The 19,261-nt window shown below is 33.3% G+C and overlaps 1 protein-coding gene across 1 annotated transcript; it reads right to left on the minus strand.

Annotated features, from left to right (window-relative positions):
* Nucleotides 1-572: 572 nt before the first annotated feature.
* Nucleotides 573-18,929, minus strand: LOC118195137 (chromobox protein homolog 3-like). Its single transcript, XM_035366392.2, has 5 exons — nt 18,777-18,929; nt 13,384-13,539; nt 6,308-6,470; nt 3,344-3,438; nt 573-1,014 (listed from the first exon to the last, which is right to left on the minus strand). Exons 2-5 carry the CDS (start codon nt 13,530-13,532, stop codon nt 870-872), a joined length of 552 nt encoding a protein of 183 aa, XP_035222283.1. The 5' UTR covers nt 13,533-13,539; nt 18,777-18,929; the 3' UTR covers nt 573-869.
* Between the last annotated feature and the right edge of the window lie 332 nt (nt 18,930-19,261).

Consider the following 19,261-nt stretch of genomic DNA (forward strand, 5'->3'; position numbering starts at 1 on the left):
AAATGAAAACGATATTAAAACTTCAGTCGTAACTGATTACGGCAAAGAGGATCCTGACATCAGATGGATTCCTTGCTGAAAAAATTTGAGGAAAATTAGTTTGTACTAACATTACACTTTCAACAAACCCATTCATCTTCAGCTATGGCAAATCTTTAGGAGTGACTAAAAATTAATGAAATATGAATTTGTTATTTTTTAACCCTCTAACTATATATATCTTATATGAATATACGGCCTAAAATAAATTTTTGTGATATCTGTAAGAATGTATATATACGCGCATATTAAAATATGTCAAAGAAATTAAGGCAATATATTAAAAGTACACAAATCCAAGTATAAAATACCAGTATAATTTTTACATGAAAAAGAAAATACTTTTTTCTTATCATAGTTTTAAGAAATTTGTGCTTTCTTAACGAAAACCCCGGCTCAGAGGGGGAAATAAAAAAATTACTAGGTAATTTCTTCCTCAACTTAATGACATTCTCCAAAAGATCATCATTTCTGATGTAAAATTTTTACTCCAGCTTTTCCAATAAGAATACATGAACTTATCACAAAAAACAAACATTTTTAACAATGATATTTATTTCTAAATTGCACAATCAGAAAATGAATTCCAAGTGCCTTCTTTATCCATATGACATTATGTACAAACAAGATGAGTATCGTTTACATAGAGAAAAATAATCTTCATAAATTTAACATGTTAAATCAGAGAAAAGAAGAATCTGAAGATTACAAAAATCTTAGATATAAAAAGTTTTGCACAAATTTAACAGTACCGGAAGAATGGATACATGATGATGAATGAAAACAATGATAGTAGAAATATTATCCAAAAGTGAACACGAGTTACATGATTATTTCTTAATAGCTGGTTTTTCTTTTTCATCAGAGTTTCCAGTGTGCCAAGTAAGACGTTCCTCATAAAACTTTATTACAACTTGTGGGCAGATCTTATTAGCATCCTTAGCCGTTACAAGATCAGCTTCATCGCATTCCTTCCTGTAAATATATTTCAGATGCATAAGGGCTGTTAATTCATCACACAATATACACTCTATAACAAAACAAACAAACAAACAAACAAACAAAAAAAAAAAAAAAAACCGAAGTACCAAGGAGTTGTCCAATGGAGACAAAAATTCATGGATAGGAAGATTATGTAGAGATAGAAAATGATTAAAATTTCAGAATAATTAAATGATTTATTTCAGTTACATAGTTACAAAGTAACAAGCTCTATAAGGTATTCACCCACTTCTAGCCTAGCTGCCACACAGTGTGGTATAGAGCTCCCGGGTCTCCTGCAGTATTTCTTACCAAATTTGCTCCAATTGTTAGGCTAAGTCATCAAAATTCCCTGGTAGTTGCACTTGCATTCCCATCATATCCCAGACATGCTCGACTGGAGAGAAATCTAGTGGGCCTAAGAAGTGTTTAATAAGCTACAAGACAGTTCATAGCAACACATGCCACATGTGGTCTGGCATTATCAGGGCCCGACTTAGCCTAACTGGGACCTGGAGCAAAAGCATTTTTTGGGCCCCCCCCCTCTGCTTCACTACTTCAGTAACGAACAAGGGAACTTTTTGGAGACATTTAAACTTTAATAATAATAAACTTTCTATTGAATCTGAGGGCCCTTCTGTGATGTGGAGGCTCAGGGCAACTACTCCATATGCCCCTGCCTTAGTCAGGCTCTGTGCATTATCTTACTGAAAAATAAGGACAGGGCAAAGGAATGGTAGCAAAACAGGTCTCAGAATGTTGTTGATGTACCGCTGTGCTGCAAGTGTGCCTCTAATGATGACCAAAGGGATCCAACTAAAGGGAAATGGCACCCTAAACCATAACTCCTGGTTGAAGGCCTGTGTAACATGCAATAGTGAAAGCAGGATCCGCACGCTGCTCTGGGATCTCCAGATACGTCTTCGATGATCATCATGACACAGTTGGAAGCAGGATTTGTAGCTAAAGACTACATGTCCTCAGTCAGCATCATTCCAACCTAATCGAGCCAAGCACGACTGTGATCTGGCTTGACAGCATGCAGGCGTGAGAAGCAGGTAGCATAAGGGTTGGTACAAGAGTACATTTCTCTTTATCAGTCGTCTGTGAATGGTCACGGTGGACACTCGTGTGTGGGTGCATGTCTGATGGTTGATAGCGATAGATCAGGCGCTGTGACAACTGATCTGACAATCATTCTGTCCTCCCGATTTGTTGGGGCCCTAGGTCAACCGCTACCATCACGATACTGAAATCTGCCACTGTCCACCCATTCCTGCCAGCATCTTCTAATCTCCGCATCACTTCGACTCGTATGACGAGCGATTCTCCGATTTGCTCAACCTGCCTCTTTCAATCCAATGATACGACCTCTTTTAAACTCCGACAGTTGCTCGAAATGAGCTTGAATCCTGCGGCGAAGCATTTTTTTCAGTCGTTGAAAGATATCCTAAATTGCAGTGCAACAGAAATTTTTAACAATGCAAGAACAGCTCCTTATATACATCTGCTGGATGCACTGAAGATCACCTATTCATTCATTGGATACCAACAAAACATTTAGGCAAACAAAATTTCAAGCAATCGGATAATTCCTTTTGGTACGTTGATTTTTTTTTTTTAATAATGTATTTCAAATTTTAAATTATGCACAAACCATTCTATAAAACAAAGGAAATCAAAAATACTTTTTAGCTTGATTTCAAGAGAAATTACATTTCAAATTCAATTCTGAGTAAAAAATAGTTTGCTTTTTTTAGTCTGAATAAAGTAGTGGTTATCAACCTTTTTTGCCCCATACACGCTTTCATCATTGGCAGACTATTATCCCCTCCTTTCCAAAATTTGTAAAATACCTATACATTTTATTTTTTTAAGGTGTTCTATAAATTAAACAAGTATACAAAACATTGATAAACACTGAAACTTAAATAAAAGTTTTCATATTTATAAAACATATTTAGTTTTTATATTTATAAAACATATTTAGTTTTTATATTTATAAAACATATTTAGTTTTTATATTTATAAAACATATTTAGTTTTTATATTTATAAAACATATTTAGTTTTTATATTTATAAAACATATTTAGTTTTTATATTTATAAAACAATCTAACTGGCAAGTTAAAAGGCTCCCGGCATTTCTGGTAGTACTATAACATTTAATATAATAATCCAGCCATGTAATAAAAGTATATACGATTTCTTAATATTTATGTATTTACAAATACTAGTTAGGTATTAATGCTTGTATTTGCCAGATACATTATGTGCCACCTTGCATATATTTATCTACAAAATAAAGCTAATAAATTAATACCATTTGATCAGAAACAACAGTTCTCCATTTGTTTCAGTAGCTCCAATAATCCTGTCTGGTTCAAAACCCCGAGCAAAGCCTCTAGGACGCTTCTCCTGGAAAGATATTAAAAAAAGTCTAATATAAGCATTCATGAAGCATACATTTATCTTATCTTTACAAATGGATACAAAAGTAAATTATTTTTATTAATATATATATTTTTTTACATTAAATATAAAAAATATCTTTCAATTGAACTAATTTTTAGATTAAAATTGCATGGGGAAATACATCACGCATAATCAGATATACACATGATGAAAATCTGACTACAGCTCAATACATCAAAGCTACCAAATTTATAATTACATTTGATTTAATTATAAAAGACCAGTAAAATAAAATTTAATAAGGTGTATGTTTAACCATAAGATGGTATTATGTTACATTGTGTCTGTATCTGTATGCTTAGCAACATTACCTGAGATATAGCAGTGAAGTTTTCGGACAAACTGCCTGCAATAATGCAAGATGTTGGATCAAATATGCAACTTGTTGTTGCATCTAACATCTTTGTATTATGTGTTGTGTTTCATGCAATAAATGTCTTACCTACATATAACAACCACCTAGTGTACATAAAGCATGGAATCTTTCAACAGTACTAGGATTGTTTGATTACTGTTATATAAATTTTAGTAAAGTTACATCACATCTGAACTCATGCTTTCTTCCATAAAGAAACAGGAAGTGAATAGAATGCTAAATGTTTACCCTGAAGGAAGATTCATTTGCTTTAGTTCTTAACTATACAGTCAAAAGTCGTTAATTCGGACACCCATAATCTGGACCTCAAAGCTAAAATCTTTCTGCGCATGCGCCGCGTTGACGCATGCACATAGGCGTTGACGCGTGCACGCAAGACCTTTAGGACTGCACATATGCGTCTGCGCAACCGCACAATAAGTTTTCGCGTGCGCGTTTAATGTATAACGGACAGTATAAGCTAAAATTATCTATTTCAGTTAATGTTGAAGATTGCGTTGTTCCTTAATCTTCGAATTGGATCCCGCTTATTATTTTTTGCAGACTGTAAGAGCAATTTTATAAAAGTAAGCTTGAACTTTCGATTATGTCAAATAAAATTTCCGATGCTGGAGCTCCCAACAGATCTACAAAACGAAAGTATGTTTCGATGTCCATCAAACAAAAAGTGGTATTGCTGCAATAAATGGATTAAGACATATCCTTTCTTTCTCTAACCGTTCCGAAATCTGTTTATCAATTTCACGATGCTCTGCGCGGGGGAGGAGGGGGACGTTGCGGCGCGCAATTAACTGGAAGTTAATCTGTCAGCACTATTCTTATCTTCAGGGCAGATGTTTTTATTTTATTCCGCTTATAATTCCTTACTAAATGTAGTATTCCATCTCGATGTACTCCGTCTTTGATATGATTTAAATCAAATTCCTCGTCATTATAAATATCACGAATACAAATCAAATAGTTTTCTGGTTGCAATTTTCTAATTTCGTCTATGCATAATGTATGCTTTACACATGCGCACGTTGAAAGAAATGTTTAATAAAGTAAACAAATAAATATTAGCTTCTTTTTTTGTAAATTTTGATACCCTTTAGATCATAACTGCTCATTATTTTATACATTATGGTTTCATATTTTTAATTTTATAATTTCTGCATGCCATCTTACCAGATTTAAACTGATGATCTATAATCCGGAATCGCCAAAGTCCCGACGAGTCCCGATTAAAGACTTTTGACTGTATATGAATTTCTAATATTGTTTAAGACGCTCGTGCGGGGTGGAAGGGAATCGAAGGCAGTCACAGTACAGGACAGAGGTTTTGCATCGCTAAGCCTAATTTTATAAAAAAATCAGAACAAAAAGTTTCGCTTCTAGCATCGTAATTTTTGGTATCATTTTAGATTATTACTTAAGCTCTTATATATGTTAAAATTAGCACTTAATGTTTTTTTCTTTATTTTACATGAAAATATACTTAAAAAATTGCTTATCTTGTAAAATAATTTTCGGAAGTGCTATTAAATTTTTGCCAAAGTTTTAAGTGATAAAAATCCATCAATAAATTTTTAAATTAATAAAACAACACAAAAAAGACTATTTACAGTAAGAAGTAACAAAATTTAAAATGAAGACTGAGTGCGGTGAAAAATATCCCTTCTAACTCTTAGAAAAAGTATCACTTTCTAACTCTTTAGAAAATGAATCATGACCCTCATGTGGGTTAATAAATGGTTCATTGACCATACCAGGGTATTCTTCCTCTGATAAATAGGGGCTTTCCAAAATAAAAAGTGAAAAACGTACTCCACATACTAACCCTTAAAGACTGTGCATAGTAAAGGAAAAAATAGAATAAAAAAAAGGAATTGGATATAAATCAGACATGCGAATGTTTTCATTAGCAGGCAGGGATTTAAAGAGCTCATCTCTGTTTACGCTTTCCCTCCCCCCCACCCTGGCTCCAGCTGATGAGTGAAATACCAAAGTCAAGCAGAAATATATCTAACTCAGGGTCAGGAACCTAAAACTGTGTTCATTTCAAAAGTAATGGACATAGGATGGCATCTGGTGGCCTTTAAAAAAACCTCCAGCTTAAAATGATGCGACCTCTAGCCATGCCTGGATGGGACGCCTGTCCTGAAAGGGTTAAATATCAGTTATTTCATATGCCGACCTTAAACAAAAAAAATTAATCATATGAACTAAATACTACAGATTCTAAACTTGAGGAATTCTCTTAAACATAAAGAAAAAAACTTCCAGTTGCCATGATTAACACTTCCATTTTTAATATAATGTCAAAAATAAATTAATTAAAAGTTAAAATATTCTGGCTAGTTATTATATAAAATTCAGAACTCAATTATAAAATACAATGATTTTTTCTATACAATAACCACAATCCAAATGATCATTTCAAGAAGTTCTCTGTACCTCAGTTGAATGTTTCTTGCTTGGAGGCGTATCTGAAGTTTCACTTCCATTCAACTTTCTCTTCTTCTCTTTTAATTCTTTCTTTCTTTTCCATTCTTCCTCAAATTCCCTGATCATATCAGGACAATCTAAATTTTCAACTGGTTCCCATGTGTTATCATCCCTAAAAAATAAATAAAACTACATAAAATAAAGTACATAAATTTATTTTCTGAACTTTATGCAACCACTTTAAAGTTTGATTTAAAAAATTTTAAAATATCTGATCATCAAAATGCACTCATAATCGCATTTTAAATATTTATCCATATTACTTCAGAATGGCACCTGTTATGCACATACCTGGATTGTCAGATAAAATACCTTTTAGCAACACGAGTTACCTCACGACTATTTTGGCAATACAGCACTTTGCCTCATATTTTTCATTGGAGATGCAGATAATCTATCATTAACAAATATCCTTTAAAGAACTGCTAAAATCTAAATTGTGCTAATGCGGTTTTGCAGCTGAAGATGATGGTTCGGTAAAACCATCAAAACTAGTCCTGTGAAAATTTTGTAGGTATAACGCTGATTTTTGTTGTTTGACTTCTGAATTAGTATTTATTCGGCGTGTTATTGTGTCTTAATCTAAATTGTGATTAGATAAATACAATATTAAGAAGTTTATGACAAGAGAATGCAATACTTTTCTTTGAATTTTGTATAATCTTTATGCTGAATAGTGTGTACACTTTACAGAAGAATGAATTTGATAATTTTAGAATGTGTAAATAACTTGCAGCAACACATTTGATGTTCTAAGACTTCTAAAATATGTTGCTTTAATGCCTACAAATACATATCGGACCAGATCCTGGGAAACAATGCTGCTCTCCAAACTGAATGCGTGCCTGATAATTGACCCATAAAAAGGGAAACATGTCAGAAGTACCCACCAGAAGAAAAATGCAGCAAAAATGCATCAAGTGCAACCTCGCAATATGTGGACAGTGTCAAAGAAACATATGAACAGACTGTACTAAAGAATAATTGTGAGCTTGAACAAAGAAACTGAGCTTGTAAACTTTACATTACACCAGTATATATGTCAATATTTGGTAACAAGTTTCCTGCCTTTTCAAAATTTCAAACTTTTAACAAATATATTTATTATCAGTTATGTTTAATAATCTTTGTTAACTTTAATGCTTTAATTTTTTACTGCCTTATGCATAGACTTCAACCTTCAGCAAACCTTGTCAGTAGTCAACGCGCGAACGACATTTTTACAACTTTGAAAATGTGCGCGTAGCGTATGTTGTAATTAACCATTCATTAATTTTAAGTTAATAATTAATTGTAATCAATTTTATTACATTTAAAATCCATATACATATAAAACTGAATAATTAAAAATATACCTTGTAATTTATATGCACATTTAATTAGAAATTTTCTTTTAACTCCTCAAGCATTCACTAATAAAAAGTACTTCAAATCACTACTAATCATAGAAAAAATCAGAAGCTATAAATCATATCTTTATTCTGGATATGATTTCTACAGGGAAACAAAATTTAAATAACCAAGAATGATACATATAAGTATTAAACAAAATACGCATAATTTATGAATGCAAAGATTTATATGTAGCATGCTTAGCAAGCTTAAGTTCTGATTTTGAGAATGTTTTTTTATAACACAGTTCTTCATTTGCCTGCATATTTATTTTTTCAATCAAAACTGCTTCAAGAGTTTTAAGACCTAAATTTGGTCGAAATTCCGTCTGATTTTTTTTAACAATTGAAAAAATTCTTTCGCAAGCTGCATTTGAACGAGGTATTATTAAGACAGCAAGCATTACAGTACGCAATACTTTGTATTTAATACACCCATTCATATTTTTTAATTTGGCAATTTCTTCCTATGCTATATCAATATGCAAATCTACAATTTCTTTCAAATCATCTACTTGATACATGGAAAATTCAACTTCCACTTGATTAAGATATTTTTCATCAATAATGGATGGAAAAGTATTCATCAAGTAAAGAACAGATGAAAATGAAACTTCAGTTCTCAAGTTGATGTCAGCAACTTCAGCATGTTTTAGAAATGGATCACTCAGTGGAAATTTATCAATTATATATGAACATGCAGTTACAAAAAAAGCTCGCACAGAATTGAAAAATGATTTCACTTCACTGTCATTCAACTTGGCATTTTTTAAATATAGTCTTGTTTCCGCACCAATCACTAAATTTTCATTTTCTTTTTGTTTACTATACTTCTGAAATGGAATAGATGTTAGAGTAACATCTTCATTTTCTTTAGAAATTACTGATGGTTTTACGAATCTAACAAATAAATTCATTAAAAGTTCAAAAAGTTCTCTTCTCAATTTATGTATATAAGGAGCTTGTTGTTGCAAATTAATATTTACTGTTATAAACAAAGGCAAAGTATTTTTCAAAAATAACAAGTACAGTTTGGTGGTCGGTGACTGTAAAATTTTTTTAATGTTTTGCAATCTCTTTCCTTCATTCTCACTGTTATCTGGTTTACCTCGAAAAAAATTTATCACAGCATCCCACTGTTCCAAAATCCTTGTTATAGATTCTAAAAGAGACAACCATCTCGTACTGCAATATTTCAAAATTTTATGAGATTTTGCATTCTGTCCCAAAATTTGTTGAGCAACTTTGAAGCTATGCTTCCGTTTCGAACTTTTCTCCAAGTAAAAATATATATCTATTATCAACATTTCAATTTCTGAGCCAATTAATTTTTCAGTACTTTTTTTGCAGCTATATGCAAGAGGTGGCACGGACAACCTCGGGTGATTATACTTGGTTGATGCATTTTGATAAATGATGCTACACCTTTAAACTTTCCAATCATATTACTAGCATTATCTGAAGAAAATGATAAGCAATTTTTCCATTCTAAACCTTTGTTTTTAAAGTTTTCATTTATACAATTAAAAATACCTTCTCCTGTATTATTCGTGCATTCTAAAATAGAAATCAATGAAGTAATTATCACTCCCTTTTCTTTACTGTAGTATGTTATAACCAATGGGTACAGTTTGTTATCATTGTTATCATTACTTCCATCAGTACTTAGAGAAAATGATGTAACTGCACACTGATTTTATAATATCAGCAACAGTATTTTCTGCAAGCGTTTTCACAATAGCAGCAGTCTTGGTATGACCGCAGCTAAATTTTTTTGCTATGGCAGAATCCGGAAACATTGCTTTGAAAAGCTCTTTGGAATGATCCGAAACAGAAAGCGGTAGATTATGTTCAATTAAAAAACGAACAAAATAGCATTCGGCTTTTATAGGATCTGTTTCATCATCTTTTATTAAGAAATTTGTTATTTCTTTAGATTTTACGGTGCCAAGTTCTATATGCTTTTGAGAAAACACATGCCGTTTACAGTCATCTTTTCCGACATGAGCAACTGAGAAGTCTTTGTTGCATACACTGCAGTGTGCGTGATTCACAGAAATTTCGGACGCTTTAATGCATGGAAATTCTGAAGAATATGAATCTTTAAACTTCTGCTTTGATAATTTTGGCTTCTTCGTTCGAGGCAGCATTATGATTAAAAATCTTTCACCTGATTCAGTTCACAAGACACACGCTAAGCTCTCGCCGTAAACTACACAATGCAGCCGAATGCAGCCTAAACACGCATCAGCAAGGAACCTGGGAGACAGACAATTGGGTAGAACTATTGATAAGTCGTTAACGGTTGGAGTTACTGATCTACGATTGGCTAATTCTTCAAAACTAGGAACGCACTCAACACGTGATATATGATAACACGAGTATTCAGCCAATCATCGGATGAATTAGTTGGTTCCGTTTTGCGTACTGGTTCTCCTGCTCTTGTTTCTGTAAAATCCGTAGTTTTTTCCATACTTTTCGTAGCTCGTAGTTTTTCATGAATTTCCGTAGAAACTACGGAGAATCCGTAGTAGTTGGAGTCTATGCCTTATGTTGTTTTTTAAATTGTAAAATAGGTTAAAAAACATTCAAAATGCATACACGATCAAAATGGCCATAAGTGTACCTTTGTGTTATAATGAATATGTGTTCTTATACGTGTTTAACAGTCAAGAAAAAGTTTAAAAAATTTCTCATCCAAGCCCAGAAATATAGGTACTTAAAAAAAAAAAAACACTGTATAAAGTAGCCATCTGGGTCAGTCACTAAAACTGGTACATGGTTAAAGTACTACAAGTCGTTAATCCGGACTCGTCGGGACTTCCGGATTATAGATCATCAGTTTAAATCTCGTAAGATGGCATGCAGAAAATCTAAAATTAAAAATATGAAACCGAAATTTATGAAATAAAGAACAATTATGATCTAAAGGGTATCAAAATTTGCAAAAAGAAAAAGCTTAATATTTATTTGTTTACTTAATTAAACATTTCTTTCAATGTAAGTTGTTTAAGTTTTGCTTCCTTTTCATGTGATAATACTTTCTCTTTAATTCTATTAAACAGACATAATTTCTTGTTTAGTTACAAAGTTCCGCTGTTCAAGACCTATAATTGCTGTGTCAAGAACACCCACTAATTTATCAATCCTAATTTATCAATCGTTTTCAACAACCTCTGTTACTTTTCTTCGCTATCAGAAGCGAATTATAATGACCAGGAACTTGTTTTAAATCATGAGATGAAATACTACATTTGGTAAGGAATTATAAGCCAAATAAAAACATCTGCGCAAGATAAGGATAGTGCTGACAAATCAACTTCCAATTCATTACGCGCGGCGGCGTTCCCCCTGCCCAGCAGCGTGAAATTGATAAACAGATTTCGGATTTCAAAACATACTTTCGCTTTAGATCCTTTACATGTTAACAAATATATATCGGAAATTCTATTTGATATAATCGAAAGTTTAAGCTTACTTTTATAAAATTGCTCTTACAGTCTGCAAAAAATAATAAGCCGGATCCAATTCGAAAATTAAGGAACAACGCAATCATCAACATTAACTGAAATAGATAATTAGATAATTTTAGCTTATACGTCCATTATACATAAAACGCGCACGCGAAAACGTATTCTGCACTTGCGCACACTCATGCACACTCATATGCGCAGTCGTAAAAGGTCTTACACGCACACGTAAACGCCTATGCGCATGTGTCAACGCGGCGCATGCGCAGAAAGTTTTTAGTTTTGAGGTCCGGATTATAGATCATTCTGAATTATGGGTGTCCGAATTAACGACTTTTGACTGTATTTATTTGAAACAAAAGTAAATGTTTTATAATATTTATAACATGCAACATTTTTTACTTTCATGCTCACTTTAGACGTCGTGACATCACTCTTTCGTTATTTATTCCCCTCTAAAATTTTGGCCATTTTTAACTTCATTCATTTAACTTGATGGCCATTTTTTTGGCCATCAAAGCGAAAAACTAGTAGCAGTTTCTTTGCAATATATCTTGGGTTTCTTCACTAGTTTTTCAGTTACAGGTAAAACTCAGAAATGTGAACCATATTGTAAATTTTTTTTCAAGTAGAATTTTGCATACTGAGTCAAAGTGGAAAAATTACCACCAAATTATAGTGACCAATTATTTATTAGGTAAATTATATAAAGATGAAAGTGAAAAATGAAGGAAAGAAGAGGGGTTTTCATGCCAATAATTTTGCTTCCCAATTCCTTTTCTTACTGCTTTGCACTTCATATACCGTAATTTCGCACGTATAGTCCGCAGACACGATTTTATATAAAAAAAATTTAAAAATTGTCAGATAGTCCGCGGACAATACGTCCGAAATTACGTTTTTTTAATACGGCAATATTCCCATGCTTTTTAAACACATCCTTTTGTTTGCGCAAATTTCTCACCGCTTTCTTGTCCACTTCAAAATAACGGAGTAAAATCCTAGTATACGGTGCAGCCTTGGCGCGACTTTGAAAATTATCGCCAACACCAAAAATGATCCAAAGAATGTCTATATATATACTATACACGCATAGTATATATACTATATACATAGTATATACTATGTTTAACTATATATTTTCTTTGAATGACCCGTTAACTACTCATCGTATATGTCCCGTTTTTACTGCTCATCATAAAGTCGCCAAAAGTAGTCAAATCCCGTGTGCACCGGATACTAGGATTAAACCAATAACGGCCCGCTTCTCTATTTCCATCTTTTTCAGTTTTCTCAACTACCACTCAGCAGTAAATCTCCGGCGATGTTTCATCAACGTTAGCGAAGATGAAAGACAAAATACGAAAACAAAATACTGTGCAACGTGCTATCCTCGTGATAAGTGGTAATGAAATGTGACCTTCGACCCCACTCACTCGGTGTTGCCAAACCACGCTATAAGTAAACGAATCACGCTTTTTTTCGTACTCCAGGTACTTGCTACTATGGCTCCTAAAAACCGAGTTGACGCATCAACTACTTTTCCCCCTCCCGGCAGTTGTGCTAAAGCAGTGCGAAGGATACTTGGAATCTCACGCTTTTTTTATATTTGATCATCGGCAGTTCACGACAGCGTGTTTTTTAAATATCAACAATTTTAACCGTGAACAACCAGCATATTATCCGCACTGGTGGATAGTCCGCAGCTTCAAAAATTCGCATTTTAAACACAGATAGTCCGCGGACTATACGCGCGAAATTACGGTACTTTGGGGCTGAAGAAGTAACTTCTATTAGATAATTAAACATGGGTTAAAATAAGAAAGGTTTATATCTGATTATACAATGGCAGCAGTTACTGAGTTATGGCTCTTCACAAAGATAAATATAATAGCAAACGGGTGAAGCGCAGAATCGCCCACTTATTTCGCGCCTTTTTACAAGAATTGGATTTTTTCAATTTCCTTTGACCTTTTTAAGTGAAAATATATCGATGAGTACACGGACAAAGTCAAGGGAGTGCGCAATGTCGAGTTTGTGCAATTCTCTGATCTTTTTTAAAGTGAAAATAGGTTGATGTGTACAAGAATACAGAGTTTGTGCAATTCTTAAAAAGGTGCCAAGCAGGTGATTCTGCACTTTCCCCTAGCAAATTATTACTCACTCTGGATAACCCTTCCATTTAAGGTAATATTCTGTTTTATTGGTTGCAGTATTTATACGTTTATCCAATATTTTTTCCACAACATATTCATCTTCTTCAGCCTCTTCCTCTTCTTCTACTGTTTGCTCTTTTTTCTTTTTTGAAGACATTTTCAACCTAATATGTCAAATTACAACAATTAATACAGACTACTTAATCAAGGTAATTACATAATTTTTAAAATTATAAATTTTCATAATTCAAATTTTAAAAATGCATTTTTAGTTTGCATCAATGAGGAGTTCAATCTGTTCACTAATGTAAGACATGAAATCTATCACAGCATCCACCCTACAAATGGTATGATTTAAATATAACCAATACTTTTAAGAACATAAATATTAGTACTTAAAATGACTTTGCCAAGGCAAAATGAAATCTGATACTATGAGAGTAAAATTTCACATTTCCTATACACAGAACAAAATTTTAGTCTCTTAATGAAGAAACACTGCAATTAACTGACTGAAAACAGTAAAACTTAAGAAACTCTAGAATGTGGGTCATAATTAATTTTTAAATAATGTATTATGTAAAGATGAAAAAAAGGCTAGGTTTTCAAAGCCAAGTTAAGTTTTTTTACATAGTTTTTAGATAAATAATGAAATATGCAACAGAAATAGAGGCATTCATGCACACTTATAATTTCTATATTCCTATCAAATCCTTTTGAAATATCTGAATTGCCAAATATCATTCCTTTTAAAAGCCAGGCATATTTTAACTTTTTTTACATCGTGAAATCCTAAACTAAAATTTAAATCGTCATGAAATCTTACAAAAACTTCATTTTAAAATATTTATTAAATGATATTATACAGTACAAAATCTGTAATCCGGAATTGTCGGGACTTCAGAGATTCCGGATTATAGATCATCAATTTAAATCTGGTAAGATGGCATGCAAAAATTAATACAATTAAAAATATGAAACTGTAATTTATGAAATAAAGAGCAATTATGATCTAAAAGGTATCAAATTTTACAAAAAAGTTTAATACTTATTTGTTTACTTTATTAAACATTTCTTTCAATGTGCACATGAGTAAAGTTTGTGGCGTTGAGGTCCAGATTATAGATCATTACGAATAATGGATGTCCAAGACTACGGACTTTGTACTGTACTTCTTACATCTCCTTAATCCTATTTGAAATTTTTTTTTAATACTGCATTCAACACACCATCTCCAAGGTGAGTTGCACTAATCATGCAAGATAAAAAAACTGATACAGATATGATACATCTGTCGAGAAGGGGTTAAAATTGTTTTTTCACTACATAATATACGAGGGTAAGTTGAAAAATAAGTTTCCCCTGTCGACTGTGGTCAGAGTTGTGTATGAAAGTCAAAAAATAGAATGAGACATTAAAGATATGACATACCTTTATTTTTCCACATAGGTACCAAGTACATTGAGACATTTGTCATATCGCTTGATAAGCTTCAAAAAGCCCTCCAGGAAAAAATCAGGGCTTTGCATATGGAAGAAGCGTTGAACAGCTTGTTTCACTTTAGTATTGCTTCCAAAGCGCCTGCCCCCGAGATTTTTCTTCAAAGCCGGAAACAGATGGAAGTCGCTTGGTGCGAGATCAGGACTGTATGGCGGATGGTGTAGGCGCTCCCAACCAAGAGTTGCAATATGGTTTTGCATTGCCGTCGCCGAATGTGGTCTGACATTGTCATCCAACAGCAGAATGCCAGATGTGAGAAGGCCAGGCCACTTTTTCCGAATTGCCTCTTTCAATTTTGACAGGGTGTCACAGTAGCGCGTAGCATTGATGGTTCCAACCTCCAAAAAGTCCAGCAACAAAACTCCTTGGGCGTCCCAGAAAACTGTGAGGAGCACTTTACCTGCAGAGGGTAAACTGTCTTGAACTTCTTTCGGACAGGTGATGACGGATGTTTCCACTCCATAAATGCGGCCTTCGATTCTGGCGTGAAATGGTGGACCCACGTTTCATCCCCCGTCACAATCCGAAACAGAAAGTCATTGCCATCTTCATGGTAACGCACGAGATGTTTTAGGCTGACCCCCATGCGTTGTTCCTTGTGTGTCGAGGTCAATTGTGGGGGCACCCATCATGCTGACACTTTTCTGTATCGAAGAATGTCGTGGATGATGTTTTGAGTTCGCTCACGTGAGATTCCAAGTTCTTCCGCTACTTCATCGATGGTGATACGCCGGTTCGCTCTAATCATGTGATCCACCTTCCTGACATTTGCATCTGTAGTGACTGTACGCGTCCGTCCAGCTCTTGGTATGTCCTCCACTTTCTGACGTCCATCACTGAATGCGCGACACCATCTGTGCACCATTTGCTTCGACATCACACCTGGCCCATAGACTTCCACGATGCGGTTATGAATTTCTGTTCCTGATACTCCACGTACCCATTCATAGCGGATAACCGCTCTCACTTCCTCCTTTGACCACGAATTCAAAACACACCTTCACTCCATACCTACCGGGGCTCAAATGAGAAGCTGGTCTCTGCTTTGCGCAGGCAATGCAACAGCGCCATCTGCTTGATTTCCAGCGACCTCTACCTAATGGTGTATCGGTGACTTGCGTGTTTTCCTGCTGTGTCACCTTTCGCCCATAGCCGTTCAACGCTTCTTCCATATGCAAAGCGTGAATTTTTCTTGGAGGACTTTTGGAAGCTTATCAAGCGATATGACAAATGTCTCAACGTACTCGTACGAGAATAATAAAATAAAGGTATGTCATATCTTTAATGTCTCATTCTATTTTTTGACTTTCATACACAACTCTGATCACAGTCGACAGGGGAAACTTATTTTTCAACTTACCTACTTAGAACATGTTTAATATATTATACAATCCTTAACTGTGAAGTAAAATTTGTATCTTAAATTGCTAAAGTTGTGTTTTCCTTCAATATACTGATAGCATTTGGCAACTTACGTTAAGTATGAATATTGTGGTATTTTTTCGAAAAAAAATCACCTACTTGCTCTTCGTAAGTAAATTGACTTGCGTATTATGACACTGACTGGCTAAGTAGCATGATTTAGTGCCATTTATAGAAAACCGTCCTTCAGAAGTATTATCAACATGTTATTTGCAACCACCTCGGCAGAAATTATTTTCAGAATGCGCCACACTGGCAACCATGTGCATCGCAGTTCTTCAGTCACGCAAAGCCATCACTTCTACACGTGTTCTTTTTGTTGTATTCCAATGGCTTTTCTAAACAAAGATTAATATTTTATGCTTTAAACTTAATTTTAAATTAAGACTTTTAGAATTTGCCACGGACAGAAGAAACTGCAGTAAAATATTTTCAGGAATACATAATTTTGTTACAAAATCTCTACAGGTAAAAAGATGCACTGGGTAGTTTATATTACTGGAAATTGTATGAAGCTGTATTTTTGCACTTCTCTGGAGTTTTTACTCTGTATACTTGGAAAGAACAACAAAAAAATTACAGAAAGAAAAGTGTTGGATAAAAAATTTGTGTTTTTTAATGCATTGCACAATACTTATTTAATAATTAAAATTTGTATTTTAAACTAATAAAGTAAGATTTCTTTTCATATGTTAATCTTTGCCATCTAACTGTAAAAGAGTTTTGGAATCTTTTTATTAACATTCACGAAACCCAGAAATTTGCAGCCAATATGCAACTTTTACATTTTTATATATTAAAAATTATTGTTAATCTTTGGATTATGGTAACTTGGCTAGTTTATGTTTGGACGCTATATTGTTTTCACGAAGGCATGTTTTTTTTTTACTCTACATTTTTTTTCCAACAATCTGCTAGCCGAATTACGCTTATGCTAGAACTTTTCTGGAACAAAAGTGCTTAATCATGACTTAGATTAGGTGTGAAATTGGGAGAAAGTGCAGAATTGCAAACTGCTTGCCGCGTTTTTAAGAATTGCACATACACAATATCATCCATGTACACGTCAACCTATTTTCACTTAAAAAAAATCTCAGAATTGCACAAAAATGGCATTGCGCACACTCTTGACTAAAGTCCTAGCTAGTAACCTTTATCGCCTTACCAAAATGCCGCCAAACTACCTGTTACCATATTCCAAAGATTAGCCAAAATGATAAAACTACACGAAGGTGTTATTACTTAAATAACATTTTCATAAAAGCATATGTGATAAACAAATTAATTGAAAGATCTGTATAGATTGAAAACTGTCCATATGTGAATAGAAAAACTGAAAACTTAAGTTTAGTAGACGACTCCAGTCTGGTGATTTTTTGGCATTTGCTTGGACATACATTCATTAATCTGGCAGTTTTATGTTGAGTTCATGAATAGTAGTAAGACAACTATCACAAAATGCTTGAAAGAGTGACACAAAAGCAAATTTAGTATTCTTTGTGCCAATAGTATTCTTTAGCTTGCTTACAACAGCACATAATACTTTGATCAATCATCCTACATATTGTGGCACACCGTGTTATAATACTGTCCTGATTCTAATCTATAAATTAATAATCTATGAATTAATAATCTATAAATATTTATGCACAGCAATTTTTCTATTAATTGCTAAAGACTGAATATGCATCTTCCATATATTTTCATTTCACCTATACGAACAGTAAAATTTTTGCTTAAAACATACAAAAATCATTTGACATCAAAGCTCCAATGTTACCAAATTTCCTCCACATTAAACAATATACGTGAGTACTTCAACTACAGTAAAGTTTTTTTATTATTATAGCGCATAAATATTTCTTTGAAGTTTTTTTTATTATTATAGTACACACAGTAAAATATTTGCTTGGAATAATTATAAACAAGCACTCAAATCCCCTTTTCAGCACTAACTTTTCCTTTAAGATTGTGTCCGAAATGGACTACGTTGTACTGTCACCTACAAATCACCCTGGCCCATGCCAACACAGATGAAATTCTGTTCTCTTTGTCATGATAAAATTCGTGAACTTGATCTTATGTTACACAAGTAAGATAAATCGCAAAACACATAATAAAATGTTACTTATAATTTGTGTGCAATTCAAACAATAATATTTCCAAATATAAATACCACATAATAGAGTTAGCACAATTTGCACACACGTTTCTTTCTAAACTGAACCAAGTTACTGCAAATCGCTATATACCACTCTTTTTACTGTATTCATATGACAACAGAAACTATTTTCTAGAATAAAATATTCACTTCAATACACAATAATATTTAAAATGGAATATATTTGCAGACTATGACACAATTTTAATTAAAATGAATTTCATATTTTAATACAGTAAAAAACAATGATATCTCAGTAATTACTAAAGGCATTCTTAAAAACAATGAAATGAAGTAATTCATAAAATCGATACGTACAGAATACGCAAACACGACAGAAACCTTCAGACGTAATAACAATACAGGGCGAAACGTCAAAGACTTCTAACCAACGCTGCGGTACTGCAAATTTTAGTCAGTGACAAAATCCACAAAACGAGTATACGATAATAAAAAGCGCGGTTAATTAATATGCTATATATTCTCAACATTTTCTCACATTAATTAATTATTTTTATTTTAATATCTAAATTTATGAGCATTTTTGAAAAGCTTAGAAATTAAATTTGCGACAATAAATATTGGCACACAGAATAGAAGTTCGCTGGTTGTATTGGAATGAATATTGGGAAATCCTTCTTTTTATTTTCCTAAATATTAGTTTTGAAACGCTTTAAAACATATTTGTTTTCAAACTTAAATTCAACAATATGATCAGTACAACTAAAGAATGCTATTTTAAATGCATGTTTAATTTTCTGAATATTGAGGTAGCTTTCTCAGTACCCAGCTCAAAAGTGGCA

This window comes from Stegodyphus dumicola, chromosome 6 (assembly GCF_044657685.1).
Source record: "Stegodyphus dumicola isolate Sdum_Otavi_A_Nest chromosome 6, ASM4465768v1".
NCBI classification, from domain to species: Eukaryota; Metazoa; Arthropoda; class Arachnida; order Araneae; family Eresidae; genus Stegodyphus; species Stegodyphus dumicola.

What these genes read in the sequence shown, in the direction of transcription:
- LOC118195137 (XM_035366392.2), bottom strand. Translation starts at nt 13,532, where the DNA reads ATGTCTTCAAAAAAGAAAAAAGAGCAAACAGTAGAAGAAGAGGAAGAG. An exon ending in GCAAGAAACATTCAACTGAG is followed by an intron (nt 3,439 to 6,307) that starts GTACAGAGAACT and finishes ATATCTTTCCAG; the next exon opens with GAGAAGCGTCCTAGAGGCTT. An exon ending in CTGTTGTTTCTGATCAAATG is followed by an intron (nt 1,015 to 3,343) that starts GTATTAATTTAT and finishes ATATATTTACAG; the next exon opens with GAAGGAATGCGATGAAGCTG.